At 47.8% G+C, this 26,697-nt stretch overlaps 1 protein-coding gene across 2 annotated transcripts; it reads left to right on the top strand.

Annotated features, from left to right (window-relative positions):
* The first annotated feature begins 74 nt into the window (after positions 1-74).
* LOC102533966 (zinc finger protein 28 homolog) lies at positions 75-22,024 on the top strand. Of its 2 annotated transcripts, XM_072968338.1 has the most exons (8): positions 75-666; positions 1,173-1,264; positions 9,129-9,255; positions 9,367-9,462; positions 11,075-11,220; positions 11,947-12,058; positions 12,365-12,460; positions 15,811-22,024. In XM_072968338.1, exons 1-8 carry the CDS (start codon positions 459-461, stop codon positions 17,514-17,516), a joined length of 2,583 nt encoding a protein of 860 aa, XP_072824439.1. In that variant the 5' UTR covers positions 75-458; the 3' UTR covers positions 17,517-22,024. The 2 variants fall into 2 exon arrangements, with proteins under 2 accessions (XP_072824439.1, XP_072824440.1); XM_072968339.1 differs by lacking the exon at positions 12,365-12,460.
* Positions 22,025-26,697: the final 4,673 nt, after the last annotated feature.

The raw sequence follows: 26,697 nt of genomic DNA, 5'->3' as shown, positions 1-26,697 counted from the left end.
GCACTCGCGACTGCGGTCCCTACGCCCGGCGCGACTCCCAGAAGCCCTTGGGGCGCGGTGCTGTCTCTCGGGTGGCCTGCACTTCCGGCCGACCTGGTTCCAGTGTTGACGACCTGGCGGGAGGCCGCGATCTGGAAGGGTGGGAGCGACCGGCCCGGGGTGGAGCCAACGGACGCTGTGTAGACCCAGGAGGGCCCTCGGCTCGCCGCCCACCCTCCTGCCGGCGGCGCCGCGACGCAGGCCGGCACTCAGTTTCCCAGAGGGCGCCGCGGCGGGAGGACACGCCCACTTCCGGCGGCGGTGCGTCCCAGGATCGAGCGGGCCGGAGGGCTGCGGGCTCGGCGGCCCGCCGGGAGCGGCGCGGCGCGGTACCCTCTGGATGCAGGGCGTGCCCGGGCGCGTGGGTTGTTTCCACGCGGCCCCTGGGTTAGGGGAGCGTGTGCGCGCTCGGCGGCGACATGCGTGGGGCGGCGAGCGCGGCGGCCAGCGAGCTGGGGTCCCCGCCGCGGCGAGGCGCCCCCCGCACAAAGCCCGGGGCGGGCCGAGTCCGGACCGCGGGGACCCCAGCCTCTCTCCCCCACACTGCTCGGGGAAGGCCACGCTCACTAAATGGACTCATATCCAAGGGCCAGCGAGGAGCGGCGACCATGGGGCCTGAGAACACAGGTGAGGGTGACAGGTGGCCGGGCCCGGACGGGGACGAATTCATCCCCTAAGGGTGAGGAGAGGGTGGGATCTCGGGACAGGGGTCTCTCGGTGCACAAGTGCCAGTGAAATACTCCGTAGACTTCGAAGCTGGTGGATCAGGGCATCCAGAGTCTTGGAAGTTCGACCCTAGAGCATCAAGCAGCGGTGCAGGGGGAGACCTTGACTTGCCCTGGGTCACCCTAACCAGACACCTCCCTATTTCGATGCTCCCGGAGAGAACTCCCCCCGACACACACCTCCCGTGGCAGCCCCCAGGTAGTGTAGTGATCGTATCCCACGCCCCAGCTTCCCCTTCAGAACTGGCCCCATCTCGCTCATGCCGGAGCATCTGACTCCACCGGTTGAATCTGTTTCTGATTTATGGTTGTCATTTAAAACTCAGCAGGAAGGAAGCGTCTCCAGGCTGGTGATTCAGGAGCGTGATGTAGACCTGGTCTCTAGCTACCCCGTTTTTCTTCCCCCAGCTCAGCCTTCCAAGGACACTGCCCTTCTCCGGCGGAGGAGGCACAAGCCGGAGGCGGCAGGGACAGGAATCAATCCGAAAGCCATGTCCCAAGTAAGTTGGCATTTCCCCCCTCCTCTCAAATGCAAGCTTGCTTTTCAGGACTTAATAATGTTTATTTTCTTTTGAAAGTTTTCAGTAAGAGACCTATCGGGGGAGCTGGTTCCCATTTCCTCACATTCTGGTGAGAGATAGCCCAGGGCCTCCCTTCTTGCTTCCCCTTCAGCCTGTTCAGTGTTTGTTCTTCACGAAGAAGTGATTTCAGCCCCTCCCTGTGCCGCTTTCCTCAGAGGGGCGCTGATGGAGCGGAAGGGTACTCCTTACCGCAGACAGGACAGCCACAGTACCTGGTTGCTTTGGTGTTGTTTGTGCAGCCTCTGGAGAAACAGATGACCAGGCCCCAGCCCCTGCTCCCAGGGAGCTCACAGCCTGTTGGTGGAGAGTCATGGAAGCGTACAGGACTGTGAGTGTGCGTGCTCAGACCAAGTCATGTGACAGTGGGCCCGAGGGACTTTTGGCTTCTAGTCGCTTCTGGGGGAAGGGCAGGGAGCCTTCACCAGGGAGGTGATTTTTGAGCCGTGCTTTGAAGGGGATGGAGAAGTTTGGCAGGCAGAAGAGGGAAGAGCGGCACCGGCACAATGTGAAAGACTTACCTTTTCTCCCACTTGATCGTGTTGCTTCTTAGAATGCTGATAAATCTTCCGTCTGTTTGTGTCAGCTGTGTCTCCTAAGTATGTCGTAGCCTGCTCCTGAATATGGGAGCCAGGTTGCCAGTGACCTCCACACTCCCAAAGGCAGTGCTCGATTTCTAGTCTCTCTTGACCGTTATTGGCGTTTGAAATAATTGAGGGTTGGTCAGCTTTTACTGTAAAGGGCCTGGTAGTAAATGTTCTAGGTTTTGCAGGCCATGAGGTCTCTGCTGCAGCTACTCCACTCTGCCTTTTGGAGCTAAAGCAGCCACAGCCAATATGTACATGAATGGGTCAGGCTGTGCTCCAGTAAAACTTTATTTACAAAAACAGGCAACTGCCAACCCCTGAAAGAGCTCACCCAGGCCCTCCCACCTTCTCTGACTTCTCAGCTGTCACTGCTGGTTCCTCCTCACCTGCGTCTGGGTTCTGTTCCTGGCTGTCTCTTCCTGTCTGTACGTCTTCCCCTGGGGAGGTCAGCCTGTTCTTACCTGTACAGACTGGCCATGGCTTCTCCCGGTTCACCTTTCCAGCCCAAACCTCTCCTCTGAGCACCAGACTCCTCCACTTGGATGTTGAATAGGGAACTCAAAGCTTACACATCCAGACCCAACTTTCTGAGGTTTCCCCCAAACCAGCCCCTTGCACAGCCGTCTCCATCTCAGTCTGGTGGTTTCATGCTCTCAGTTACTAGGTTTCATGCTCTCACTTTGGTGTCATTCTCGTTTCCCACATCTGGTCCGTTTGCAGATCCTGTCTGCACTATTTTCAGATTGCACGGGGAGTCTGACAGTTACCACCACACCCACCGCCCATGCCCACACCCACCGCCTCAGTCCTCATTACCGTCTCTTGAGCTTCTGCTTCCACTCATGACCCATGGTCGCCACCCAGTGCAGCCGCCGGAGGGGTCTGTTCTGTCAGTCTCTGCTCGTGGTGCTCCAGTGCTGTCTCCAAATGAAGGCCAGATCCGCAGCGTGACTGACAGCCCCGCGAGACCCGGCCCTCTGTGCCTCTGACACGTGCTGCCCCCATCACTCACTTTGCTTTCCCAGAAGTTGCCTTCTCCCTCAGACAAGCTATGGAACTCTGAGCTCAGCTTCCTCATCTGTAAGATGAAGATAGTTACCGTTGCCTTCACGGAGTTGTGTGCATCAAAGGAGAACATTTTCATAAAGCACACAGTAAGGGCTCAGTAAATGGACCGTTGTTGTTAGTTCTTTAGTTCTTTGGAGCTTTCCTCCCCACCTAAACGCTGTGAAAGGCTTTTAACTGTTTTTCTCTAGTAGGATTCTTGTTTCGAAAGATTTTGGTTATTATCAAAGATTTTATCTGTGATGTGATAATTCACAGTCCCTTTACTAATCAAAATGTAACTGGCGTGCAGAGATTTTTGCCTCCTTATCATAACTAATAGTCTCACTGAGTTCTTGTTATTCCAGCCAAAAGTGAAGACCTGCGATGTCGTAGCTGGAGCAGTGTGACGAGTTAGGCTCTCTGAAGTACTGCTTAGGGTCCGGGACTTGCTGTGCCTCTTTGCCGGTTCTAGACTAGACCTTTCTCAATCTCAGCAATTAGCTTCCTAACAAAAAATTAACATTAAACTGGGGTTCCGCTGGAGTCTCTTGAGACCTTGAGTGGTGCATGACTTAAGTTGTTTTGGAGATTCCAATCCATTGACTTGTATTGTCCTGTTTCGGGCTTTAGTGCCAAAGAGTTAAAACTAATGGCAAAAAAATCCCAAAAAACAAAACAAAAAAACTTCTCATTTTGCTACTCACCCTGTCTGAAATTTCACAGCCTTCCATCCACATTCCTCACATTCCTCACATTCCTCTTCCCTGCTTTACTTCTTAAGACTCTTAGCGCTTTTCAGCATACTATATATTTTACTTAATTTATCTGGTTTTCTGTTGTCTTATTCCCTTCCTATAAAGTACACTTGACCCAGGCAGGGATATTGGATAGTTTGGCCCCAGTGCATGATACAGAAAGTATTTGGTGAATGAATGTGTGAATATAGCCTTAAAGTTCTCTTGGAGCCAGTGTTTCACTATTTAGTATAACAAGAATATTTATACCTGAAAATGTGCTTTATCTCTGATTATTTCCTATAAATATATTCCCAAAAGTTTTTCTTAACTAGTGGGTTAAAGTTTACCAAACCTACATGAAATCAAAACACGTTAAAAATTATGTGTGGGTGGGGAGGGGATAGCGCAAGTGGTAGAGCACATGCTCAGCATGTACGAGGCCTTGGGTTCAATCCCCAGTACCTCCTCTAAAAACAAATAAACCTAATTACCTCCCTACCTCACCAAAATAAAAAAATAATTAAACAATATAATATTTTTTTTAATTTAAGAAATAAACTAATGGAAAAATTGTGTGTGGATGGAACAGCAATAAGGGCCGCAAAAGCTAGCATTCATCCTTTTAAAAAAAGTAAACGTCAGTAAAAATACTTATTACAAATTTTTCATTTGTGTACTTTAAAAATTAATTGAATTGAGGTCGCTCTCTTGCCTTCCAAGACGGCCTGCACTCCGTCCATGGACTATGTATCTATCTTTACTTTCACCTTAACTGTAAGCATCCCTACCCGCTCCGTACATCTTTCTAAATAAATCCACTTTTATTTAAAAAAAAAAAACCCAAAAATCTCTTTAATGCATTTAGTTCCTGTAAAGTAATTTTTATTCATTGTTTTCCTGTAAAATAGTAACACAAAATAATTTTTGTAGGGATAAGGGTGCTGTTTGGTTTTCGTTTATTTTTAAAGTCTCTATCTCCTCGTTATTACAATTGAGACTTAAAGCCCCTTACATCGGGTGCATATTCTGTCCCCTGGGTTTTCTCTGGAGTGTTGTGTGACACTGTGAAACCTGTTTGAAAATCTACACATTTACCTGACGGCAGCAGGAAATGAGAACAGAACCTGTACCTTTGAGAGTGTTTTGTGCCCTCATGAATGAAGCAGGTTAATCCAGACATCAGTTGGAGACACTTTGTTTTATCTGAAAGCCCCGTTGTCTGGTTTGGTTCACTGTCAGGGTGGAACCTTCCAGTGGGGGAGGGCAGTGGAATGGTCATAAGCGTGGACCTTGCAGGCAGACCACTGGGCTTTAGAAGCTGGTTCTGGCCTTTCGTTGATGTGTAACCTCAAGATGGCTTCGATGAGCATGCTTCCTTCGTCTGTAAAAATGGACATGATAACTACCTAAAGCTTCTTAAAAGGATTCGTTAAACTAATACATGTAAAGTGCCTCCGACAAAGTGAAGCGCCTGGCACATGGTAAGAATTTAGCAAGCGTTCGCTCTCAGCACCTTCATGTTGTCGTGATCGCTTTAGAAATCCACGCGCGAGCCCCGCGGGTGATGCACGTTCACAAACAGTGCGTGTTGTGGACCAGAGTTGGCAAACTGAATGGTGGGCCAAATGCGGCCCACCATGCCTTGTTGGAGAGCTCTCAAGCTACAGCAGTTTTTATTTTTCAGCAGCTGGGGGAAAAAATAATATGAAAGTTATTTTATGACACGTGAAAGTTACCTGAAATTCACATAAATGAAGTGTCCTCGGAGCACAGCACGCTCGGTCATTTCTGTCGTCTGTGGCGGTGTTCACGCTACAAGGGCAGAGCTGAGTAGTGGTGACAGACACTGTGTGGCCCGCAGAGCCTGGACCGTTCACTCGCTGGCCCTTCACGGGAGCCTTTGTGAGAGCGCGGACTGTGGAGCCAGGCTGCCGTGCCCACGGTCACGGCTCTGCAGTGGCTGTGTGCTCTCAGGCGGGGTCTTCTGTTTGCTCGTCTGTTAAGTGAGTGCCGGTGCTGACTGTCAGCGTTGCTGTGGGGATTAAAGACGCTTAGATGTTACCTGCTGACCCACGAACAGCAGAGGCTTGCACTGCGTGGCCCACTTACGTGCGGGTCCCTTTCCGGTGGTGAATACCACAGTCCTGCGGGTCAGAGCTGGCTGGACCCGTGGGTGTGGGACTGCAGGCGCAGAGGCTGACTATAGGTGGCTCGTGGATTTTCAGCCCCGAGGAGGGTTGGAGCCCCTGACTCGCGTTGCTCAGGGGTCAGCTGTTCGTGGAATTGTGTCTGGAGTGCCGTCAGTGCTGTGAACTCTGTTACTGTTTACAGCAAAACGTATTTACTAACTCTCTTCCTCCCTTGGGCTGCTGTCCCAGAACACTGCAGATAGAGTGGCTTATAAACGACAGAAATTCATTTCGCACAATCCAGGAGGCTGGGACGTCCAAGATCAGGGTGCTGGCCGATCCTGCGTAGAGGCTGGTGAGGACTCGTCCTGGTTCACACGTGGTGCCTGCTCGATGTGTCCTCAGTTGGTGGGAGGGGCGAGGAGCTCTCTGGGGCCCTTCTGTAAGCACACTAGTCCCATCCATGAGGGTGGCCCTCCCAAAGGCTCCACCTCCCAGTAACGTCACACTGGGTATCAGGACTTCAACATAGGAATTCTGAGGGGACACAAACATTCCAATAGAGCGCCAGCAGGAGTCAGCAATTCGGTACATGCGGGGCAGTCTGTGTAAACTAGGAAGATGTCTTGAAGGGATATGCACATACTGTTACCTTGGGGTCCCTCTGGAACGTGGGATTAGAGAGGTGGAGAGGGGGACGTTCAGTGCCTCGGCCTCACGGCCAGGTGCGCCAGCTCGCAGAGTCACTGCTGCCGAGGGGCGTTGTGACAGCTCGCTCAGCGAGAGCCGTGAGCACGTCTTTGCTCGAGGCTGACTAAGCAGTTCTTGGCTGTTTCCTGCAAGAACGACCAGGCCTTGTCCACGGTCCACGGGTCCTTTCCGTTTCTCCATCAGGAGAGCCATGCATCGGGCCATCTTCCCGCAAAGCAAGATGTCACTTACAGAAGCCTCTTGACTTGTCTTTACAGGGTGTGGTTTAAAGTGTCTTCAGAGTTGGTGCGGGTTAAATTGTGATAATGTGTTATTCGACAGACACCAGACCTCCAGGGGACTTTTGTTTCCCGTAGCGTGACGTCAGCCTTTAAACAGAAAAACTGGGCTGTTGGTCAGCTCGCCGCAGCTAACATTCATATAGTGCTCACATGGCGCCTCACACGTCCTGAGTGCTGTGCGCGTGCCCTCGTTTAACCCATGTAGCCGTCTGTGAGATTGGCTTTGTTGTTTTTTTTTTTCTTTTTCTTTTGGTGTGGGGAGGTAATTAGGTTTATTTCTTTGTTTTAATGGAGGTGCTGGGGATGGAACCCAGGACCTTCTGCATGCTCGGCACGCACTCTTCCACTGAGCTACATCCCCTCCCACCCCTGGTTTTGCTGATTTTTCCATTTTAAAGTGGAGAACTGAGACCCAGTGGGGTTAAATAACTAGCTGGGATTTCAGAGCTGGTGAGTGGCCAGAACCCTGAATTCAGCCTTTGTGGGGGTCGGACTTTTTTGCCTGTTGACTTGAGTTTGTGCTTTAACGCTCCCAAGGTTGCGTGTAAGTCCTTTAAATCTGCCTTCTGTCAGCCACAGATTGCAGAGGTCAGCATTCGAATTGAGTAAATGTTTAAAATACATTGGAATGTATCAGAATTGTAGGCGGAAATCACAAAAATATGCTACATAAAATTTCGCCAGCAGGAGATGCGCCACAGACCCAGCCGTAAAAGGGCTCGTGTGTCTCCTTGATTGGCCCCGCGTCTGAGATGGCACTTTGATTCTTCTTTTTTAATTGAGGTGTAGTTGGTGTACAATATTACGTAAGTTTCAAGTGTATGACATACTGATTCACGATTTCTAAAGCATATACTCCATTTATAACTATTAAAAAATACTGGCTGTTTCCCTCTGTTGTGTAATACGTCTCGATTCTCAAAGGCATTGTATTAATTAAAAGCTTTATGGTATTTTTCATTCTTATTAGACGCTCATCTTTATTTCAGAAAAGAAGAGTTTTGTTAGTTTGTGTGTTTAAGTGAACACGCACTGGGTCCTGAGCACTAAACGTAAACAAAAAGCCTTCGTGCTTAGCTTGGGGTCTAGTTGTGCTTGTCTTTTGAGGTTCACCTCAGGTTTACTTCCTCATTCCTGTGTCGCTCAGCCACTCCCGTGTCCTCGTGGTGGAAAATGCTCTGGTACCTACTGTGCGTAGAACAGTTTGGCCTCCATTTTTATTGTGGTTTTTTTATTTAAAAATTTTTTTTATTTTTTAAGTTAAAAAATCTTTTTATTGAAGTATAGTCAGTTTACAATTTTGTGTCAGTTTTTGGTGTGCAGCACATTGCTTCAGTCATACATGAATATACATATATTCATTTTCATATTCTTTTTCACTGTAAGCTACTGCAAGATATTGAATATATTTCTCTGTGCTGTACAGGATAAATTTGTTTATCTGCTTTATATATACCAGTCAGTATCTGCAAATCTTGAACTCCCAGTTTATCCCTTCCCAGCCCCTCCCAAATATAAATATTTTATATATTTATTATTGCATTATTTTTAATTATTTTGGGGGGAGGAGGTAATAAGGTTTATTTATTTTCAGAGGAGGTACTGGGCATCGAACCCAGGCCTTGTGCATGCTAAGCACATGCTCTTCCACTGAGCTATACCGTCCCCCCTATTGTTTTGAATTGATGTTAGCTATTTCTCTTTCGCACTTTCACCTCCATTCACCTGTGCAGAATTGCCAGCTCTCCACGGATAGGGGCTGTTTTTCTCTTTTCTCTGGAGTTTATGGCATAGTGAGTCCAGCAGTCCAATAATTAACTGGATTTCCGAGGCACCAGATATTGTTACCTAATGTCTGACCTAAAAGGAGGAGGAGGAGGTCCTCTTAGACCCGTGTGAGTTTGCGTGGGCGGCGGCACAGAACACCGCGGGCTGGGTGCTGAGGCAGCAGATGCTGATTTTTCACACTCGTGGAGGCTGGAGCTCAAGACGGAGGGGTCAGCAGAGCTGGTTTCTCCTGAGGCCTGTCTCTGGCTTGCAGGCGGCCGCCCTCTTGCTGTGACCTCACGTGGTCTTCGCTCTGCACTGTCCCTGGGTTCTTCCTCCTCTTACAAGGACACGCATCAGATTGGATTAGAGCCCTACCATACGACTTCATTTGACTTGTAATCACCTCTTTTAAGGCCCCGTCTCCAAACGCAGTCACGTTCCGGGTACCGGGGGTTAGAGCTCTGATGCAGGCGTGTGGAGGGCACGGGCACTGGCTGAGCAGGAGCCTGGTTTTGTCCTTCCAGGGCTTGGTGACATTTGGGGATGTGGCCGTGGACTTCTCCCAGGAGGAGTGGGAGTGGCTGGACTGCGCTCAGAGGACCCTGTACAGGAGTGTGATGCTGGAGAACTACAGGAGCCTGGTCTCGCTGGGTAAGGGCCCCTCACGCCGCATCACCGTGCCCTGCACCCACCCGCTCCTCCCCCTCCAGACAAGGACAGGCGCCCAGCACCACCATGCCCCGTTTCTTCTTACATATGTAGGACTTTGCGTTTCTAAGCCCGAGATGATCTCGTCACTGGAACAGAGGAAAGAGCCGTGGACGGTGAAGAGAAAGTGGACGCGAGGCCAGTGCCCAGGTGAGCGTGGGAGACCTTGGGGTGAGGCCGCGGCAGTCACAGCTCTGCTCCCGCAGACACATGGGACCATCAGCAGATTCCTCCTGAGCCTCCCGGCCGGGGGAAATCGAAGGCTCACGAGCACCAGCTTCCCGAGTTTTCCTTCTCCTCCATCCCTTCTCCCCATCTCTGCTCCCCTCCCTCCAAACATAACCCCCCAGCCTCTACTCTGGGCCATATCTTCGCGCCTCTGCGGACTCTTGGATCATCTGTGTTCTTTCAAAGTCTTTGACTGATTCTGATGTAGTATTTCCTGCCTTATTGTTCTTTGATTGAATGACTTCCGTTCATGGACTTCTTTTAACTGACTCCTACCGAGTGTCAGCTTTGCGTGAGGCCATCAGGTGCTGGCTGGGAAGGTGAGTGTAAGCCACTGAAGAACTAAGCAGCCCACAGGGGAGCTGAGACGTCCTGCACATACAGTCCTACGAGTGATGGGTGATGACGGGGGGTTTGAGAGGCAGAAGAAGATCATCCCTGGTTTCAGGCCAGGGAAACAAAAAGCGAGAGTGGAGCCTTGAGCAGAAGCCTGGCAGTGAGAAGGCAGAGGCTGGTAGGCGAGGGGACCGTCTGTGCCGGGGCCGCCATCCACCCGGGGTGCAGTGGACCGCCCTGTGCAGACGGGCTGCGCGCAGGTGGGCGGTGCCTCCCGAGGGGGGAGCACCGTCCTGGTTGGTGGGGTGTCCTTGCACGTGTTGTGACGGTGCTTACAACACGTGGGGCACAGGGATTCCAACCACAGCGTTGCCTCTGGCACAGCAGGTGAGTCAAGCCAGGCGAGGGCTCGGAGCTGCAGGCCCCTTTGGAGGCCGCCGTCGTAGGAGTGGCTGCAGTTTGTAAACAAGTGTGCCTCTTGGGAGGGTTCCAGTCACACTTCGGAGGGAAAGTCTGTACTGACCAGTCAGTCATAAGCTGCGGTGACGCGTGGGCCGTCGCGCGGCCCAGGAGAACGGGAGTGGCATCTGGGGGACGTTCTCCCCTTGCCGTCGTGCTGAGTTGCCTTCGCTGAGCTGGCTTTCTGGGAGGAGACTGCTTTTCCCTTCTGCTGATCCTTCCTCTCTTGCTGAGACCTGAGTTGATTTTGAAGACGTGCCCTTTTAAGGCCAGGATCTTAACATGGACTAGTTAGCACTGTAATGAAAACGGAGACGTTATTTAAGGGAAAAAAAAAAGCTGAAGTTTTCACTAAATAAAATGGAGCAAGAGTCAAAGCGAGACTTACTCGTATCAGGGTGGTGTCGCGTTTCCTGCTTGGCCGCCACCCCCTTGGTCTATGTTGGCCACGTTTCCTCAGATTTAAATCTTTGCGAGCTGTCTCGTCTCTCGCTCTTCAACTTGTCTTCCCAGTCCCCTGCCCAAAGCACAGTGCGTGCTACTTGCTTAACATTTAGGCGAGAAAGCTCAGGTTGTGTCCTTTAAAGCTACACAGATTTGGGGGTGTAAGGCCTGTCGGCCCTATGGAAACACTTTCCACACAGTGTGCGCCTCTGAGGGGTTTTAATTCACCCGATGACAGTTTTGGTGGTTTTCTTCAAAATAGTACATAACGAAAGACTTTCTTAATGTCTTTCAGACTCAGAGGCTGTGCCGGAGACCAGGGAGTTCTGTGCGGAGAGGAGCCCCGGTGCGGAGAGGCTGGCGGAGACCCTGACGAGCCCTGGGCGCCCCGCGTCGGGGCAGAGCTCCTGGGGCTACGGTGCTCGGTTTGAGGGGCGGCCGGTGAGTCAGGAGGCAGCGGGGGCTGAGACACGCTGGCGGTAACTTGCAGGAGGTGGGCTCTGCAGGACTTCGGTCGGGCGTTTACAGAGGCAGAGGCGGGGAGTCCCGGTAGCCTCCTTGTTTCAGTGGGACAGGGTGAACAGACACAGCGTCCCTCGTCAAGAAACCCCTCTGTGGGAGAGAGACGGCGTTGCGGTGGCTGGTCCTGTGTGAACACGGGGCTCCCTGTAGGTAGAGCAGCCCCAGAAGAGAGAGAACACCCAGTCCCCACACACGAGGGAAGTGGGGCAGTGAGACAGAAATTGGTCTGTTTAAACCAGAAGCATTCAGTGTGGAATGAATGAGAAAACTGAGCGGGATCCCAGCCCTTCCTTTGCATCAGGGTTTCACCTGAGGGAAAACTGTGCAGACCTAGTTGGATAATGTGTGTTGACTGGGGGAGGCCTTCGCCGAGCTTCAGAAAATCCACACTGTGTGTAAATTCATTCTCGTCCACGGAGTTACAGCTTCTCCGTGGCAGAAGCAGTCTGCCCTGTTTTTCTTTCTTTTTTTCCACCCAAACATCCACGAAGTCGCTAGCTCAGTCGTTACGTGACCTGGATCACGCAGAGCCTAGTGGGGATTCTCGGTACAGAGCACCTCTCACGGCCAAGGCCCGGGCCGCCCTCCACAGCCGCCGTGGGTTCACCAGCGCGGCTGGAGACAGGCGGGCTTGCGCTGTTTCAGGGCTTGGCGACCATCGCGGACGCGGCCGCAGACGTCTCCCGGCAGCCAGACCCAGCCCAGACAAGTCTCTGTGAGGATGTGATGAGGGAGGACCACGGTCTGGGGCGCGCAGGTAAGGGTGCTCCTCTCCCGAGCCTGACCCGTCAGGGCCCCGATTCCGGGCCTCGGCGCCGAGTCATGTGTGTGTCGGGAGGGGTGTCTTCTGAAGGGCTGGGCTGGATCTACCTCCGATTCTTAGACAGTTTGACTCTTGGGGGTTGAAAGTGTCTTCATCATACTTGAAGCATCCTCTTCAGCATCTTTCAGGTACTCCTCGCTTTTCTCTCTGCTTTTCCCTGTAACAAAACACTTTTCCATCCAAGCCAAGGAGCTGGCTGGCTGCTTAAGAACCGAGCCCCGTGTCTCTTCCCACACGCAGGACGTGGTGTGTCTCAGCCTGGTCTGGCCTCTTTGCTGGCGACCGGGAAGGAGCCCTGCAGGGCAAAGAGAGAGCTGGCCAGAGGCCTGTCCCCAGGTGAGCCCGGGGGGCCGGGTGGAAGCGCCTCTGTGGCTCAGAGTGTAGCTTCCGCCAGAGGCCGAGTGCTGGCTGACGTGCAGAAGGCCGCACCTTGGCCTTGGGTCTGGAGACAAGACCGAGGTCCAGGTTTGCAACATGATGCTCTTTCCTCCTCCTCCTCCTCCGCCTCCTCTTGGGTGGTGACTCCTCCCCGTGGCGTTGCTCCTGTCCTTGGCCGCTCGCACGTGGATCGGCCCCTTGGCTCCCCGGGTAGCCTCTTCCTGACCCTGCTGTGCTTCTGCACTGTCCTCCGAAGGTGTGTGGCCTTCGTGATCAGGTGGCTGCCCGCTTCCTGAGGCATCCATTCCAGAAGGAATCACGAACTGAAATTATCTGCAGGCGCCCCCGCTTGGCCCGGGCAGGCGGTCGGAGGGAGGGGCAGTTCACACCTCTGTCGTAAACCACCGAACAACCGCTGAGATGTGTGCGTGGATGAGTTGCGTGAGTGGAGCTGGTGAAGTTTCCAGCAGGGCATTGCAGAGGCAACGGAGAGGGTCCCCTGGGGGCCATGTTCTGGTCGGTGAGGGCGGGCGGGTGTCGGACTGCAGCAGGCCTGAGGGGAGGCTCTCTTCCTCTTTTGATACCCAGGGAAGGAGGAGAAACTTCTTTTGAAAATAATGGTTCGTAGACAGTGTGATCTTGTCACCTGTCTGGGAGGAGAGCACGGAATCGTGACCCTAATCACAGCACGTTGATGCGGCGGCGTGTGCCCCTTCAGGCCCCTGTGAACACGGCGTTTTCCCAGAGTAGGAATGAGAGAGTTGTGGGGGCCCACGTCCCGACGTTTCCACGTGCTCGCCGTGCTCTGCGCCTGCTGCTGTTGGGTCGCCGCACGTTTCCCGGCATCGCAGACGTCCTCCGCGTAGGCGCCTGCTGCATCCCTGGGTGTGAACATCTGCCAGGCTCTGGGAGTTTTGTCCTTTGCGTGACTCCGGCAGCGACCGGATGACTACGTGTGGGTTTAATTGCATCATCACAGCCTTGAGTATTTGGGGGAAATGTTGTGCTTTTTATTTGGTGAAAGGTTACAGCCTAAGGTTATTTATTTGTTTAATTATGAAAGAGGTTAACTACTTGCCCTAGATTTTGTTACTCTCTTCATCCTTTTGTAAAATGTCCCTCATTATATCCGTTTTTCTGTTCGTGCCTTAAATGTCTTAACAGCCCTGGTGATTTTTCTTTTAATATAAACACACTGATTTTCTAATGTATTATCTCCAACTTTTTCACGTATAGTAGTAAGAGTTTTTGTTTCAACTAGTTTTTTAAATTGTGGTATGTAAAATTTTAAAAATTTATATAGTCTAATATATTATTTCTTTTATGATTTTCCATTTGTATCCATAGAAACTGGACAGAAACTTCGTTTTTTAAGTGGCTGTCTAATATTATAACATACAGAAATACCGTCACTTACGTAACTTTTACTGTTTCGTTGTACTGATTTACTGCTGAGGACATTTGAACACTGAGGTCTTCTCCAGCTTTTACCTGTCATAAACAGTGGCCCAGTTTGTTCATATCTCTCTGCGTGATCAGAGCGTGCATGCTCCTAGCCTTTCACAGCTGTAGTGCTGTGGTAGCGATGGTGAACAACGTATGACAGTCCTGTTTCCAGACGTCTTCACCATAGTGAGTGCTTCTTGTTTTTTTTTAGTGTTTTCCAAGCTGTGGGGTGAAAGTTGAGTCTTGTTTAGTTTTTATTTCACAGACTCCCTGTGGTGGTGAGAAAGCACGTGTACAGATCCGCGTAGGGTTTACGTCCTGTGGGCGGTGTGTCTGCTCCTCCCCGCGTTGCTGCTGGGCCGCGTTTCCTTGCCTTTGCGTGGTAGGCCCGCGCATCTTGTCTTATAAATGTGGTGCACTTTTCCCAGCTCCATGTGCCCTGTGAGTTTGCGCGTGGTGTTTCTCACCATTCGGTGTTTTAAATTGGGTGGTACCTTCATTTATAGAGGCCTTAACTGTGATTTTTGTTTTCTTTGTGGTTGTGTTACTGCCATTTGTGCCGCACAACAGCTCTGCTTGGCCTTGCTCGGCCGCCCTCCTTTCTACCCGTGAACACACTGAGTCTGCCCGTCTGTGGCCCCAGGCGGCCTTCCCGCGTGTTTAGGGCTTCTTCATTTCATTAAGCAACATGGTTTTGTAGTTTTCGGTGTATAATCTTGCACCTTTTTAGGCAACTCTGTTCCTAAATAATTTATCCTCTCAGTGCTACTTTTCATGGACTTATTTTCATAATTTCCTTTTCAGATTGTTCATTCCCAGTGTATAGAAGCGCAGCTGGCTTTTGTGTGTTGCTCCTGTATTCTGCGATTTTGATGAACTGATGGTTCGCTGTAGTGCTTGTGGATTCTTTAGGGTTTTCTATATGTGGGATCGTGTTATCTGCAGCTTTACTTCTTTTTAATTTGGATGCATTCTATTTCTGTTTCTGATGGCTCCGGCCAGAACTTCCAGTCCAGTGTTGAATGGAAGCTATGAAAGCAGGCATTCTTGTCTTCTTACTGATCTAAGAAGGAAAGCTTTCAGTGCTCAGATGTCATTTTAAAAAAGACTTTATTTTCCCTTTTTTTAAACCATCTTTTTCCAAACTTCTGACTGCACCATCTCCCCAATATCACTTTTATCTCTCTCTGTTTGTTGAGATACAACTATTCTTGCGCAGATTTCTGGTACATGCTAAGTGGCCCGTAAGTGTGCAGTCTGAAATAAGACATATACTTGTTCAGTCATGTATACGATGTAATTAAGTGTAGTATCAGCACTCGCTGTTTTTGTAAAACTAGTCTCCTCAGAATGAGAAATTAAATTGCAAGGCCTTCTCCGTTAATAAATGGCCAGAGGAGAAGTGAGGCTCTTGTCAGGCTTGTGGAAGCAGGCAGGTAAATGTGAAAACGGCCTCACGTGACTGCTGAGCTTGGCAATGTAGGTCTTGTCGACATTAATAAAATGAGATACAGCTGACAGAAACACCAGTTCTGGTTGTAGGGGAACGACCGGGCTTTCCAGTCATCCTAATGAATGTTCTGGAACACACCGTCTTTCTGAGCTTGGCACGCTTCTGGGAACAGCTGTTGTGGCGTGGTGACTGCCCGGGCGTGGGAGCAGCGTAGCCCGGCTGAGAGAGGGGAGGGGCTCCGCAGGGCGTGGCCTGTAACTGTTGGAGGAGCGACTGCAGAGCGTTTCTCCCACCCCTTACTCTGCTGACGTGGAACTGATTCCACCTATATTTAACCTTTTTTCTATTCCCCCACCCTAGGTTCCTGTCTAAATGTTTGTTTCTTGTTTATTTTCATGATGTCTTTCAGGCCAGCGACCTATACATGAGACCCAGGAATTACTTCCAAAGCAGGATTCCTTTGCTCAAGTGGCAACAGACAGAACTTCAGACACTGACCTGGAGTGTTCTGCTTTCAGAGGAAACTGGGATTCTGAGGGTCTGTTTGAAAGGAAGCTGACAGGTCCTGAGACACAATTCAGGCGAGAGGCAGTCACTCATAGCAGAACCCTCTCTAAGGAAAGAGAGTGTACGTATAACAGATCTGCGAGGTGGTTCCCTTTGGACGTTTCAGAAGAGAGAGTTCACAGTCAGGATGCAGTTAAGAAAACGTTCCCCCAGAGTTCAGTGGTAATAAAACATGCAGGAATCTATGCAGGAAAAAAACTTTTCAAGTGTAATGAATGTAAGAAAACTTTTACCCAGAGCTCGTCCCTCACCGTTCATCAGAGAATTCACACTGGGGAGAAGCCCTATAAATGTGAGGAATGTGGCAAGGCCTTCAGTGATGGCTCGTCCTTTGCCCGACATCAGAAATGTCACACCGGCAAGAAGCCCTACGAGTGTCTCGACTGCGGGAAAGCCTTCATCCAGAAGACGTCCCTCGTCCGCCACTGGAGGTACTACCACACCGGGGAGAAGCCCTTTGACTGCATCGACTGCGGGAAAGCCTTCAGCGATCACATCGGGCTTAATCAGCACCGGAGAATTCACACTGGAGAGAAGCCGTACAAGTGCGACGTGTGTGACAAGTCCTTTCGGTACGGCTCCTCCCTGACTGTCCACCAGAGGATTCACACTGGAGAAAAACCATACGAATGCGACGTCTGTAGGAAAGCCTTCAGCCACCACGCTTCCCTCACTCAGCATCAGAGGGTGCATTCGGGGGAGAAGCCTTTCAAGTGCAAAGAATGCGGGAAGGCCTTTAGGCAGAACATACACCTCGCCAGCCATCTGAGGATCCACACCGGCGAGAAGCCCTTTGGGTGTGGGGAGTGCGGCAAGTCCTTCAGCATCAGCTCGCAGCTGGCCACCCACCAGAGGACCCACACCGGGGAGAAGCCCTACGAGTGCGAGGAGTGTGGCAAAGCTTTCACCCAGAAGGCTCACCTCGCCCAGCACCAGAAGACGCACACGGGCGAGAGGCCGTACGAATGCAGGCAGTGTGGGAAGGCCTTCAGCCAGAGCACCCACCTCGCTCAGCACCAGCGGGTCCACACGGGGGAGAAGCCCTATAAGTGTGCGGAGTGCGGGAAGGCCTTCGGTGACAACTCGTCCTGCACGCAGCATCAGAGGCTCCACACCGGCCAGAGGCCCTACGAGTGCATTGAGTGTGGGAAGGCCTTCAAGACTAAGTCGTCCCTCATCTGCCACCGCAGGAGTCACACGGGGGAGAAGCCCTACGAGTGCGGTGCGTGCGGCAAGGCCTTCGGCCATCGCCAGTCCCTCAGCGTCCACCAGAGGATTCACTCCGGAAAGAAACCGTACGAGTGCCAGGAGTGCCGGAAGGCCTTCATCCAGATCGGGCACCTCAATCAGCACAAGAGGGTGCACACGGGCGAGAGGCCCTACGGCTGTAAGCGCAGCAGGAAGGCCTTCAGGCAGACCACGCACTGTGCACGCCAGAGAACCCACGCTGGGGACTCGCCCGCACGCCCCTCCCGCCCTCCCGCATCAGACCCCGGGGACCTGTTGCCCAGGTTTCTCTGGAGCCCACCCTCGCTCCCGGCCCCGTAGTCCCCAGACAGCGCTCCTCAGGCGGACTTCTCCAGCAGCTGAAAACCCGGTCCCTCTGCTCTCTTTGTGTTGTTCCGTTTTTGTCCTTTACAAGTTTGCTTTTCATGTTGCAGTCAGAATGTTGGTTGGTTTTTTTTTTTTAAGAGAAAATGTAATTCATTTACTCCTCATGTAAACACTTAGGTTGAGATCCTACAGGTTGGTTGCTGCATCAGATGTGCCCAGCACAGTGGCTGCCCGCACCAGGTGTCCAGAAATATTAGCTCTTTTGAAAACCTTAATTTTGGACACTGAAGAGTTTCCATAGTCGACTCTGACTAAGAGTGATGGCTGGAGCGAAGCTAGGAGAAACCAGGTGGTAGGTCAGGGACATGGTTTCGGGATGGGCAATGAGGCTTTGCCTGTGTTGGTGGGAAACTTGATTCTGTGATGTTGAGTTAGTATGTGGCTTTTCATTTATCCGTGTGAGCGTGATGAGACCTTGTTGTGGGGAAATTACTGTACGTCCGACCACAGTCTTACAAGGTGTGTGGAGAACATGGGTGAGTAGTCCAGCTGCAACAGAAGAACTGTAAGTCACAAAAAGGCCAGGTTCGTACACCTAAGGTTCAAACTACTGCCGTGTTACTCAAGAATTAGAAAATCTGGCATGATTCGATCCTTTAAAGTCACCTGGACTTGTGAATGAATTCTGTTAAACTTTCAAGGAACCACTAACCTTGAGGTAAACTGATCTAGACTATGACTTAGGGCCAAAGTCTCATTAACTGTTTTTGTGTGGCCTATGATTTAATTTAAAAAATTTTAAATGAACAAGTGAAAAGAGTTAGAGTCTATGACAACATGAAAATTGTATGAAATTTAAATTTCGGTGTCCATCAGTAAAGTTGTATTGGCTCGCAGCCACGCTCATTTGTTTACATCCTGCCTGTGGCTGCTCTCCACTGGCAGCAGCAGAGACGGTGTTGCCTGCAAAACCTTGGATATTTATTGTCTATCCTTGTGCAGAGAAAGCTTCCCGGCTCCTGCTCCAGTGCAGAGAAAAATACCTAAACGGTTCTAATTATTTCTGTGAGGGTAATACAACTCTCCCATCAAAAACAGAAACTGTAGAACAACTTATGAATTGAGGTGGAAGGGCGTTATTAAACTACTGAACAATAGAAAATACGTCAGAAGGAGAAATACGGCATTTTTCTAGATGAAATAACACTGTTAAAACGTTTGCAAATTGCCATTCACAGCCGAGCCCCGGTAGGATGTTTGCTCTGATGGTTTTATAGTTGAAGCAGGACATTTAAAAAACATTTTGGCATATAGAGAGGGTAGTTTTTTCATTATTGGGAAATGATGTTGTAACAGGTGGTTATCCACTCAAAAAAAAAAAAAAAGGAGGAAGCACACTTAGACTGTACAGAGAAAAGTAATACAACTCTGTATAGCACCGCTAGTTATGAAGTAATTTGTCAGAGGCAGGAAAGAGGTAGGCTCTATTATGGAGCCATAGAAGACACGGACAAGAGAGTGAGCAGGCGTGTGCAAAGATTTAAACATCAGCCCAGTGAAAGGTGCCAGAGAGATGTACAAGACAACAGGCAGAAAAACCCACAAAATGCGTGTGGAAGAATGTGTCATTCAGGAGCAGAGTGCTGTTAAACACACAGAGCAGCACGGGAAGGTAACTGCACGCCAGCATGCGTGTCACGGTTGAACTCAAATGTATAAAGAAAACTTTCTTAACTCCACTGGTCAGGAAATTACAAATTGAAAGCAAATCTTCTTGACTCCAATGGATTAAAATCTAAGATTTGGATCGTGTCCTGTGCTGGTACCAGCACTGGTACACCGTCACCAGTGTGACTCTGTCTCTTCCCGTTTGGGCTGGCCAGGTGGCATGACTTTTATCAACATTATAAATGTGCAATCCTTTTGAAACAGTAATTCCAGGTCTGGAAATCTTGATTGCATTGGAATAAATAGACAGGTAAAAATAATGTTTACTGCAAAATTGTTTTAATTGTGACAAATAGAATTTCATTTTCCTGCCAGGCAGGCTGACTAAACTGTGATTATTCAGAACTGTATTGAGCAGTTAGTAGAAAGAGATTAATCTCTACATATACTCCTGTGGAGAACTGTCCGTGCACAGTATATTAAATGAAATATGTGACCTGCAGAACCTTACGTGTAAAGCAATCTTGTAGTCATAGAGTCAAAGTTAATATTGAATATATACGTGTGTGTGTGTATGTGCGTGTGTGTCTGTGCATACACACTTTTTCAGTATACATGTAGGAACCTGGTTTTGTCTTTAACGCACTTTTCCGGCTTCTCCGTTGGCATCTTCTTCCTCCTGTATTGTCCTGGTGAACTGTCCGCACGTGTGGCTCAGTGAGGCCAGTCAGGGTTTTCGTCTGTTGTGTTTTGGTTGGAGCCACGGGGCCGGTGTCGGGCTTTATGCTTGGCCGTGTGGATGTTTTCTTTTGGTCATTCTTCATTTTGGTTGGTTGGGCCCCTTACTGTACCAGCTGTCACAGATATGGAATAGTACTTCCTGGAGTGGAAATAGGTGGTGCTGAGTCAGCCGTGGCAGCACCCTGAGGATACCTGCATCTCTACCTGTCGTTCTGACCCATTAAAACAGTCTCTGCTTCCTCGCGTCCTAGTTTTGTTCAGTTCTTCAAACCTTCGAGGTACCCATTATTCTTGTGATACTTAACGTCTAAGTTAGAGTCATCTTTTATTCTTAACCAAAGAAAGCTAGTATCTATAGAAACTGATACCAGAGGATGATTGTAGAGAAGCCGGGTGTCAGGCACTGATTATCACAGATCAGATGATTTGTGATCCCTGGTTTGTGTTGGGAATGGGTGCTCATGATACAGCAGGATCATAAGCCCATTGTGCACGAGGGGCTGGATAGCTCTTATCAAAAACTAAAGGCGACGAGGCATGCTCATTGCAGAAGTGTATGTGATGCTTGTTAAAAGTGAAAGGTCGCTTGAAATTCTGACCTGAAGGAAGACGTGGAAATTAGATCCTTTCCGTGGCTGCGTTAGGATCATCTCGCCCCATCTAACCACGGGGCTGGCAGTTGCTGAAAGCCACATGGCAGCAGTAGATCCGGGTAGTTGCTGAGCCGTGATACATCCTGGATTCCCGGCCTCGCCACTTCTCTTCACTGAAAGTGAAGCGCCAGGAAAGATCTGCATCCGTGTAACTGGGATGGGGCTGTCACAGAAGATTCTAGCATCTTAGAAAACTTTGACTTTCTCAAACCTTAAAAAACCTCCCTACTCATCCTCTTCACCCTACTTCTCATGATGGAAAACTCTTGAGTCTGTTCTTCTAGTCCCGCCACTATTGCTTGGTTGGTAACCAAAATGACATAGTTTGAAATACAGAAAGATGAGATTAATCTCATCCAGAAACATTTAATATCCTTGGCTAATTCTACCGTCAAAAATCTAGGACACATTTTTGGAAGTGTATTCTGAGAGTTAGAAATTACAGTGCACAATCGATAGGGACTTCAAAGAATTCAGGAGTTCATAATGCTGGATTGGATCATTTATGTCCGTACCCCTCACTCTTCTTCTGCGAGGCCCCCTGTCAGGGTCTAACCGCCTTTCCATGTTCTTTAGACATGAAGCACCAGCATGTTCAGTTTTCCTTATGTCTCCTTCGGTCCTGGGACTTCTTGTGAGAGCAGTTACACTTGGAAGGCGCGGTGAAGCAGGGCACGTGTAGAAGCTGAGTTACAGGGCAGTGGTTAACCGTGAGAATAAGTGAAATGGTCGTAATTAACCCCAGAACTCTCAAAAATGTTCTCATAGTTGATATTTTCCTTGTATTTAGTAATTGATCCATAGGGTTGAAACTGCACTAGGGTTTTGTTTTTAATTAAAAACACTCCACGGCCTGGCATCCGAGTCCCACTTTGCCATGAGTCAATAGAAAGGGGACTGAATACTCTTGGAAGATTGTGTTCAAAGTCACAATGAACATTTCCCCTGGAATTCCTGAGTGAGGGCTTTTGGGGGAATTCTTGCCTCGTGTGGCTTATAGCAGGTCCAATGACCACAAGCCCACTCTGGTTATTCTCCCAGGTCCTGCTACGCAGTATCTGTTAGCGATCCTGTGACCTGCGTAGATGACCCAGGAAGCCTGTGCTTCCCTGCCTGTCGCCCGGAATGGATTCTGGAGTGTGACCGCCACGGCTCATCCTGTGACTCTGTTGGTTCTAGTTGTGACTGTTTGGTTAGTCTTCTCCAGTGTGGTTTGAATAGGAGCCATGTGTGTCCCTTGGGGCGTGTTCACTCAGGAGAGGTTGTACTGTCCAGCTGGCTGAAGAATCTTGATTGTGTGGAGCCGCAAACCTGCAAGATGGAAGAACTAACTCTGGGCCCCTCAACCGCTGTTTGGAGGAGAGCCTTCAGTCACTCAGGAACACAGCCAATGGATTATTATGTGAGTGAAAAATAAACTTACGTGTGTCCAGGTCACGACACTTGGGTTTTAATTGTGATAGCAGCTCTCATAATTCTATCAGTATGGGATCTTTGACTACCGATAAAATCCCTGTCTTAACTCACTGAATCATAGAGTAAGAGCTGTGATGGTATATTTGTTAGCTGCTGTGTAACAAATTACCCTAAAGCTTAGGAGCTTAAAACAGACATACATTTATTATGTCACAACTTCTTTGGGTGAGGAATCCAGGCATGGCTTAGCTGGGTGCCTCTGGCTCCCAGGTCCTCTCACAAGGCTGCAGTCAAGTTGTTGGCTGGTGCTGCAGTCATTTGAAGGTTTTACTGGACGAGAGTCGTCTTCCAAGCTCACTCATTAAGACTGTTGGCTGGCTTTGGGTCCTCACTGGCTTTTGGCTAGACACATAATTCCTTCCCACATGGGCAGCTCATAGCGTGGCAGCTGGCTTCCTCGTAAGTGAGCAGGCAAGAGAAGGGTACCCAAGATGGAAGCCGAAGCCTCTGTGTAACCTAATACGACTAGTGACATCCCCTCCTCTTTGCACTTGGTAATTAAAAGTGGGTCCCTAGTTCCAGCTCACTCCCAAGGGGAGAGGATTACGGAAGGGTATGAGTAGCAGGAGGCGGGGGTCACTGGGAGCCACCTTCATGGCTGCCTACCACAGTCTGCCCTCTGGCCCTTGGTGATTCCTGTCCCTTCCACACGCAAGTACACTCACCCACTTTAAGGCCCTCCCCAAGTTTCATCGCGGCATCATCTCAAAGTCACAAATCCTGTCATCTAAATCAAGTCCAGGTGCTCATGAGGCATATGAGGTTTCTTAAGTACAGTTCCTCTTGATCCGCAGACCTTTGGAAATAAATTATCTGCCTCCCCACCACCCCCAACCCAGGCACCACAAACACACACAGAGACACACACAGCCAACAGACTGAAGTCACTGGTGTATAGCAATCCTGAAATCTGGCCAGAAAAATGTGTGGAAATTATCTGATTAGGTATCAAGTCCTGGGGGTATTCTCCATCCTCTGGACACTTGGTTCTGCCATGTTTGCAGCTCAGTAGTTTTCTAATCTTGCTTACTGGCATTTGAATTTTGGAAATCTAATGGTCTCTTCATTTTATATCATCTCTGTCACTTCTCTCCAAGTTGGCAGTGCTAATTCTCTTAAAAACTTTGTGGACTTGGTGTGAATCTCACTAGGGTTCACCCCATTTGGATAGAAGCCACAGTCATGAATTCCTGAGATAAGTTTTTAGAGGACTTACCATTTAAATCAGAGTATCTGTAAGGATCCCCCTTAATCTCTTTCCAGAGCCTTTGTGTCATTAAACGGTACTCAGATACTGGCTTTGATCTTTGAGGTTCTAACAAAAAGTTTTACAGTCACACCCTTAGTTTTCTCTCTAGACCAGTGTCCTAGCAAAACCCTGGAAGCCGTTTCTTGATTTTAGCATCATCTGCTATCTGTGGAGGCTGTGGCTTTTCAAAACCACCACGTCCTGTCTCCTTTTTAATGAATCTCTCCCTTAACCTAGCTCCTTTTGTATATTTCTATAAGCAGCAAAAACAAACAAACAAACAAAAACAGGAAACATCTTCACATTCTTGCAAGTGGCCTTAGCTAATCACCCAGACGGGCTTTCCACATTGCAAATAATAGAGTTGCTAAACTTTTCTTCCACTACATTAACAAGAACCCCTTTTCCACCAGTTTCTAATAAGATTTTTCTCACGTTCTTTAAGTCTTCAACAATACTTAACTTAAGGTGTAAAATTTCTAGCTAATCCCTTGTATATGCAAGTATCAGACAGACTCCAAGCATCCCAACTAAGGCTGAAAGAACCAAAGGCTTTAGCTCCTACCTGTCTCAGGGGAGACAGAATTTGGAGATTGAATTCAACCAAGTAAACTTCTTACTAAAACAAAAGTCAGTGCTCTTCACAGAAACATAACAGTTTCTTTACAGTGTACTTACTATTCATGACATCTAGGATGCAATAAAAATGTTAGATACATGAAAAAACAAGCCACATGAACATAAGCCACATTCGAGAGAAAAAGCAACCAAGATGAATCCTGAGATAACCTAGATATTGGTGTTAGCAAACAAGAATGTGGAAGCCACTGCTATAATTATTCTGAAGGGAAGTGTGGGATTAATGAATGAGCAAATGGGAACTTCAGCAAATGAATTACAACAATTGGAAATTGGATTTCTAAAAATGAGAAATACAATACGTGAAACTAAAAATTCACTGGAGAGGTTTAACAGCAAATTGAAAGTGGCAGAAGAGTTGACAAAGTTGAATATAGATCCACTAATCTGAAATGCAGAGAGAGGATTGCAAGAAAATGAACAGTGCTTCAGTGACCTGTGTGATAATATCGAAAGTTCTAACACATGAAATTAGAGTTACAAGAAAGGGAGGAAAAGTGATGGAATAGAGAACCCGTTTGAGAAATGTCCAGAAGTTCCCCAGGTTTGGTGAAAGATACATACCTCCACATTTAAGAATGTCATAAAAACCCAAGCAGGATAAATACGAGAAAAAGCACATCTGGACACGCCATTATGGACCTGCTGAAACCCAAAAATAAAAAGAAAATCTTCAAAGTAGCCAAGGAAAACATGATATGCATGATGGCTGCCTTTAGGTAGGTAGAAACAGAGGCCAGAGGACAGTGAGATGACAACTTTTTAAGTGCTGAGGGGGGGGTGTGGGAATAAGACTTTTCAATTTAGAATTCTATATTCAGAGAAAATATCAAAAATGGAGGTAAAATTGATATTTTTAGATAAACCAAAACAATTGTTGCTAGGAAATCTACATGACAAGAAATGCTAAAAAGAAGTTGTTCCTCAGGCTTAAGATAAACATTGGATGATAATTTGGATCTTCAGGAAGGAGTGAAGAGCACCAGAAGTGGTAAATGTGGGTAAATTTTAAAAACATTCTTTCAATTTTAATGAACTGTTTAAAACATGATTGTTTAGTCAAAATTATAACACTATTGAGTTTATGGTGCATATAGATGGTATAGATATCTATGTATCTATATCTTGATGTATGTATAGATAGATACCATAAATGATGAAACATACGTAGAACTATGTGTTTGCAGATTTCTTATATTTGACGTGAAGAGACACAATATTAACTTCAAGTACATTAAAAAGTTAAGGTTTATATTATAATTCCTTGAGCAACCACTAAAATTTACTAAGTGTAGTATAAATGTAAAACATATTTAATCAAGGAATTATACTTAAAAGTCAATACATTAATTTAAATGGAATTCTAAATAATATTCAGTTAATTAAAAAGAAGTCAGGAAAGGAGGACAAAAGAAACTAAAAACAGGTGGTTGAAAGACGATAAAATAGCAAAATGATAAACCTAAATCCAACTATACCAATAATTACATTCAATATAAATGGACTAAATACTCCAATTAAAATTCAGAGATTGTTAGACTGGATAAAAAAGGGAAATTAAGAAATACTTAAAATTAGATGATAAAACACTACATGGCTGAACTCGTGGGGACATTAAGTTTTAAGTACAGTTGTCATGAAATTGAAAAGTTCAAGAACAAAGTATGTATTCAAGTAAAGAAGAGTGTTAAATGTAAGTGCAGTCAGACATGTGCAGAGAGGCAAGAAGAGAAACTCAGTGAAATGCAGCAGATAAACAGAACTGGAAGGTCTTCTTTGAAAATATTCAGAATATGTCAATGCCTCTGATGAGAGAAAGGAAGAGACAAAAATTTTTTTATACCAACCAAACAACCAAAAAAGAAAGATGCAGAACAGGAAAGGAGCAGTAACTTTAGACACAATAGAGAATTAAACAACCAACTATATATAGCTAATTAATCTGAAATATAAATGAGGGGTTAAATTCCTTGAAAAATATAAAATTGCATGAAGAAATATAGAGAATATTAAAGCAAAATGTTGTCAAAGACCTCTCATTCTAGAAAAATCCTATTCAAATGGCTTTAAAAATGAGCTCTACCAAACTAAGAAATGGTTTATTCCTATCTTATAGAAGTTACTCCAAAAAAATAGAGAAAAGAATAAAAGTTGTCATTCGGTTTTCTTTCCTCTCTTACGTGAGTTTTACCGCCTCTCCTTTCCTGCAAGATTTCCTTTGTGTTTAATTTTACACATCTTGAATATGATATGCCTAGGTGTATATTTTTTGCATGTATTTGTCCTTGCTTGGAATTCTCTGTGCTTCCTGAATCTGTGGTTTGGCCACTATCATTAACTTTCAAAAACTGTCATTACTTAGATATTTCTTCTCCTTTCCTTCCTCTTCTAATTATGCCTATGTTTCACATTTTGTAGTTGTCCCACAGTTCCCGGATATCCTGGATTTTTTTTAATTCTCTTTGTATTTCAGTTTGGGAAATTTCTATCGACAAATCTTCAAATGCACTCATTTTTCCTAAGCTGTGTCCAATCTATTGATGAGCCTACCAAAAGCATTCTTCTTTTCTGTTTTAGCACTTTAAATTTCTAGCATTTCCTTTGGATAATCAGAGTTTCCATCTCTCTGCTTACATTATCCATCTGTTCTTGCATGTTGCCTACTTTTCTCATTAGTGACCTTAAGATGTTAATCGTAGTTTTTTTTTTTAATTCCTGGTATGATAATTCCAAAATCTCTGTCATAATT

The sequence above is a fragment of the Vicugna pacos genome, chromosome 9 (assembly GCF_048564905.1).
Source record: "Vicugna pacos chromosome 9, VicPac4, whole genome shotgun sequence".
Taxonomy (NCBI): Eukaryota; Metazoa; Chordata; class Mammalia; order Artiodactyla; family Camelidae; genus Vicugna; species Vicugna pacos.
The sequence above is the reverse complement of the archived record's forward strand: the minus strand, read 5'-3'. Positions and strand labels throughout refer to the sequence as shown.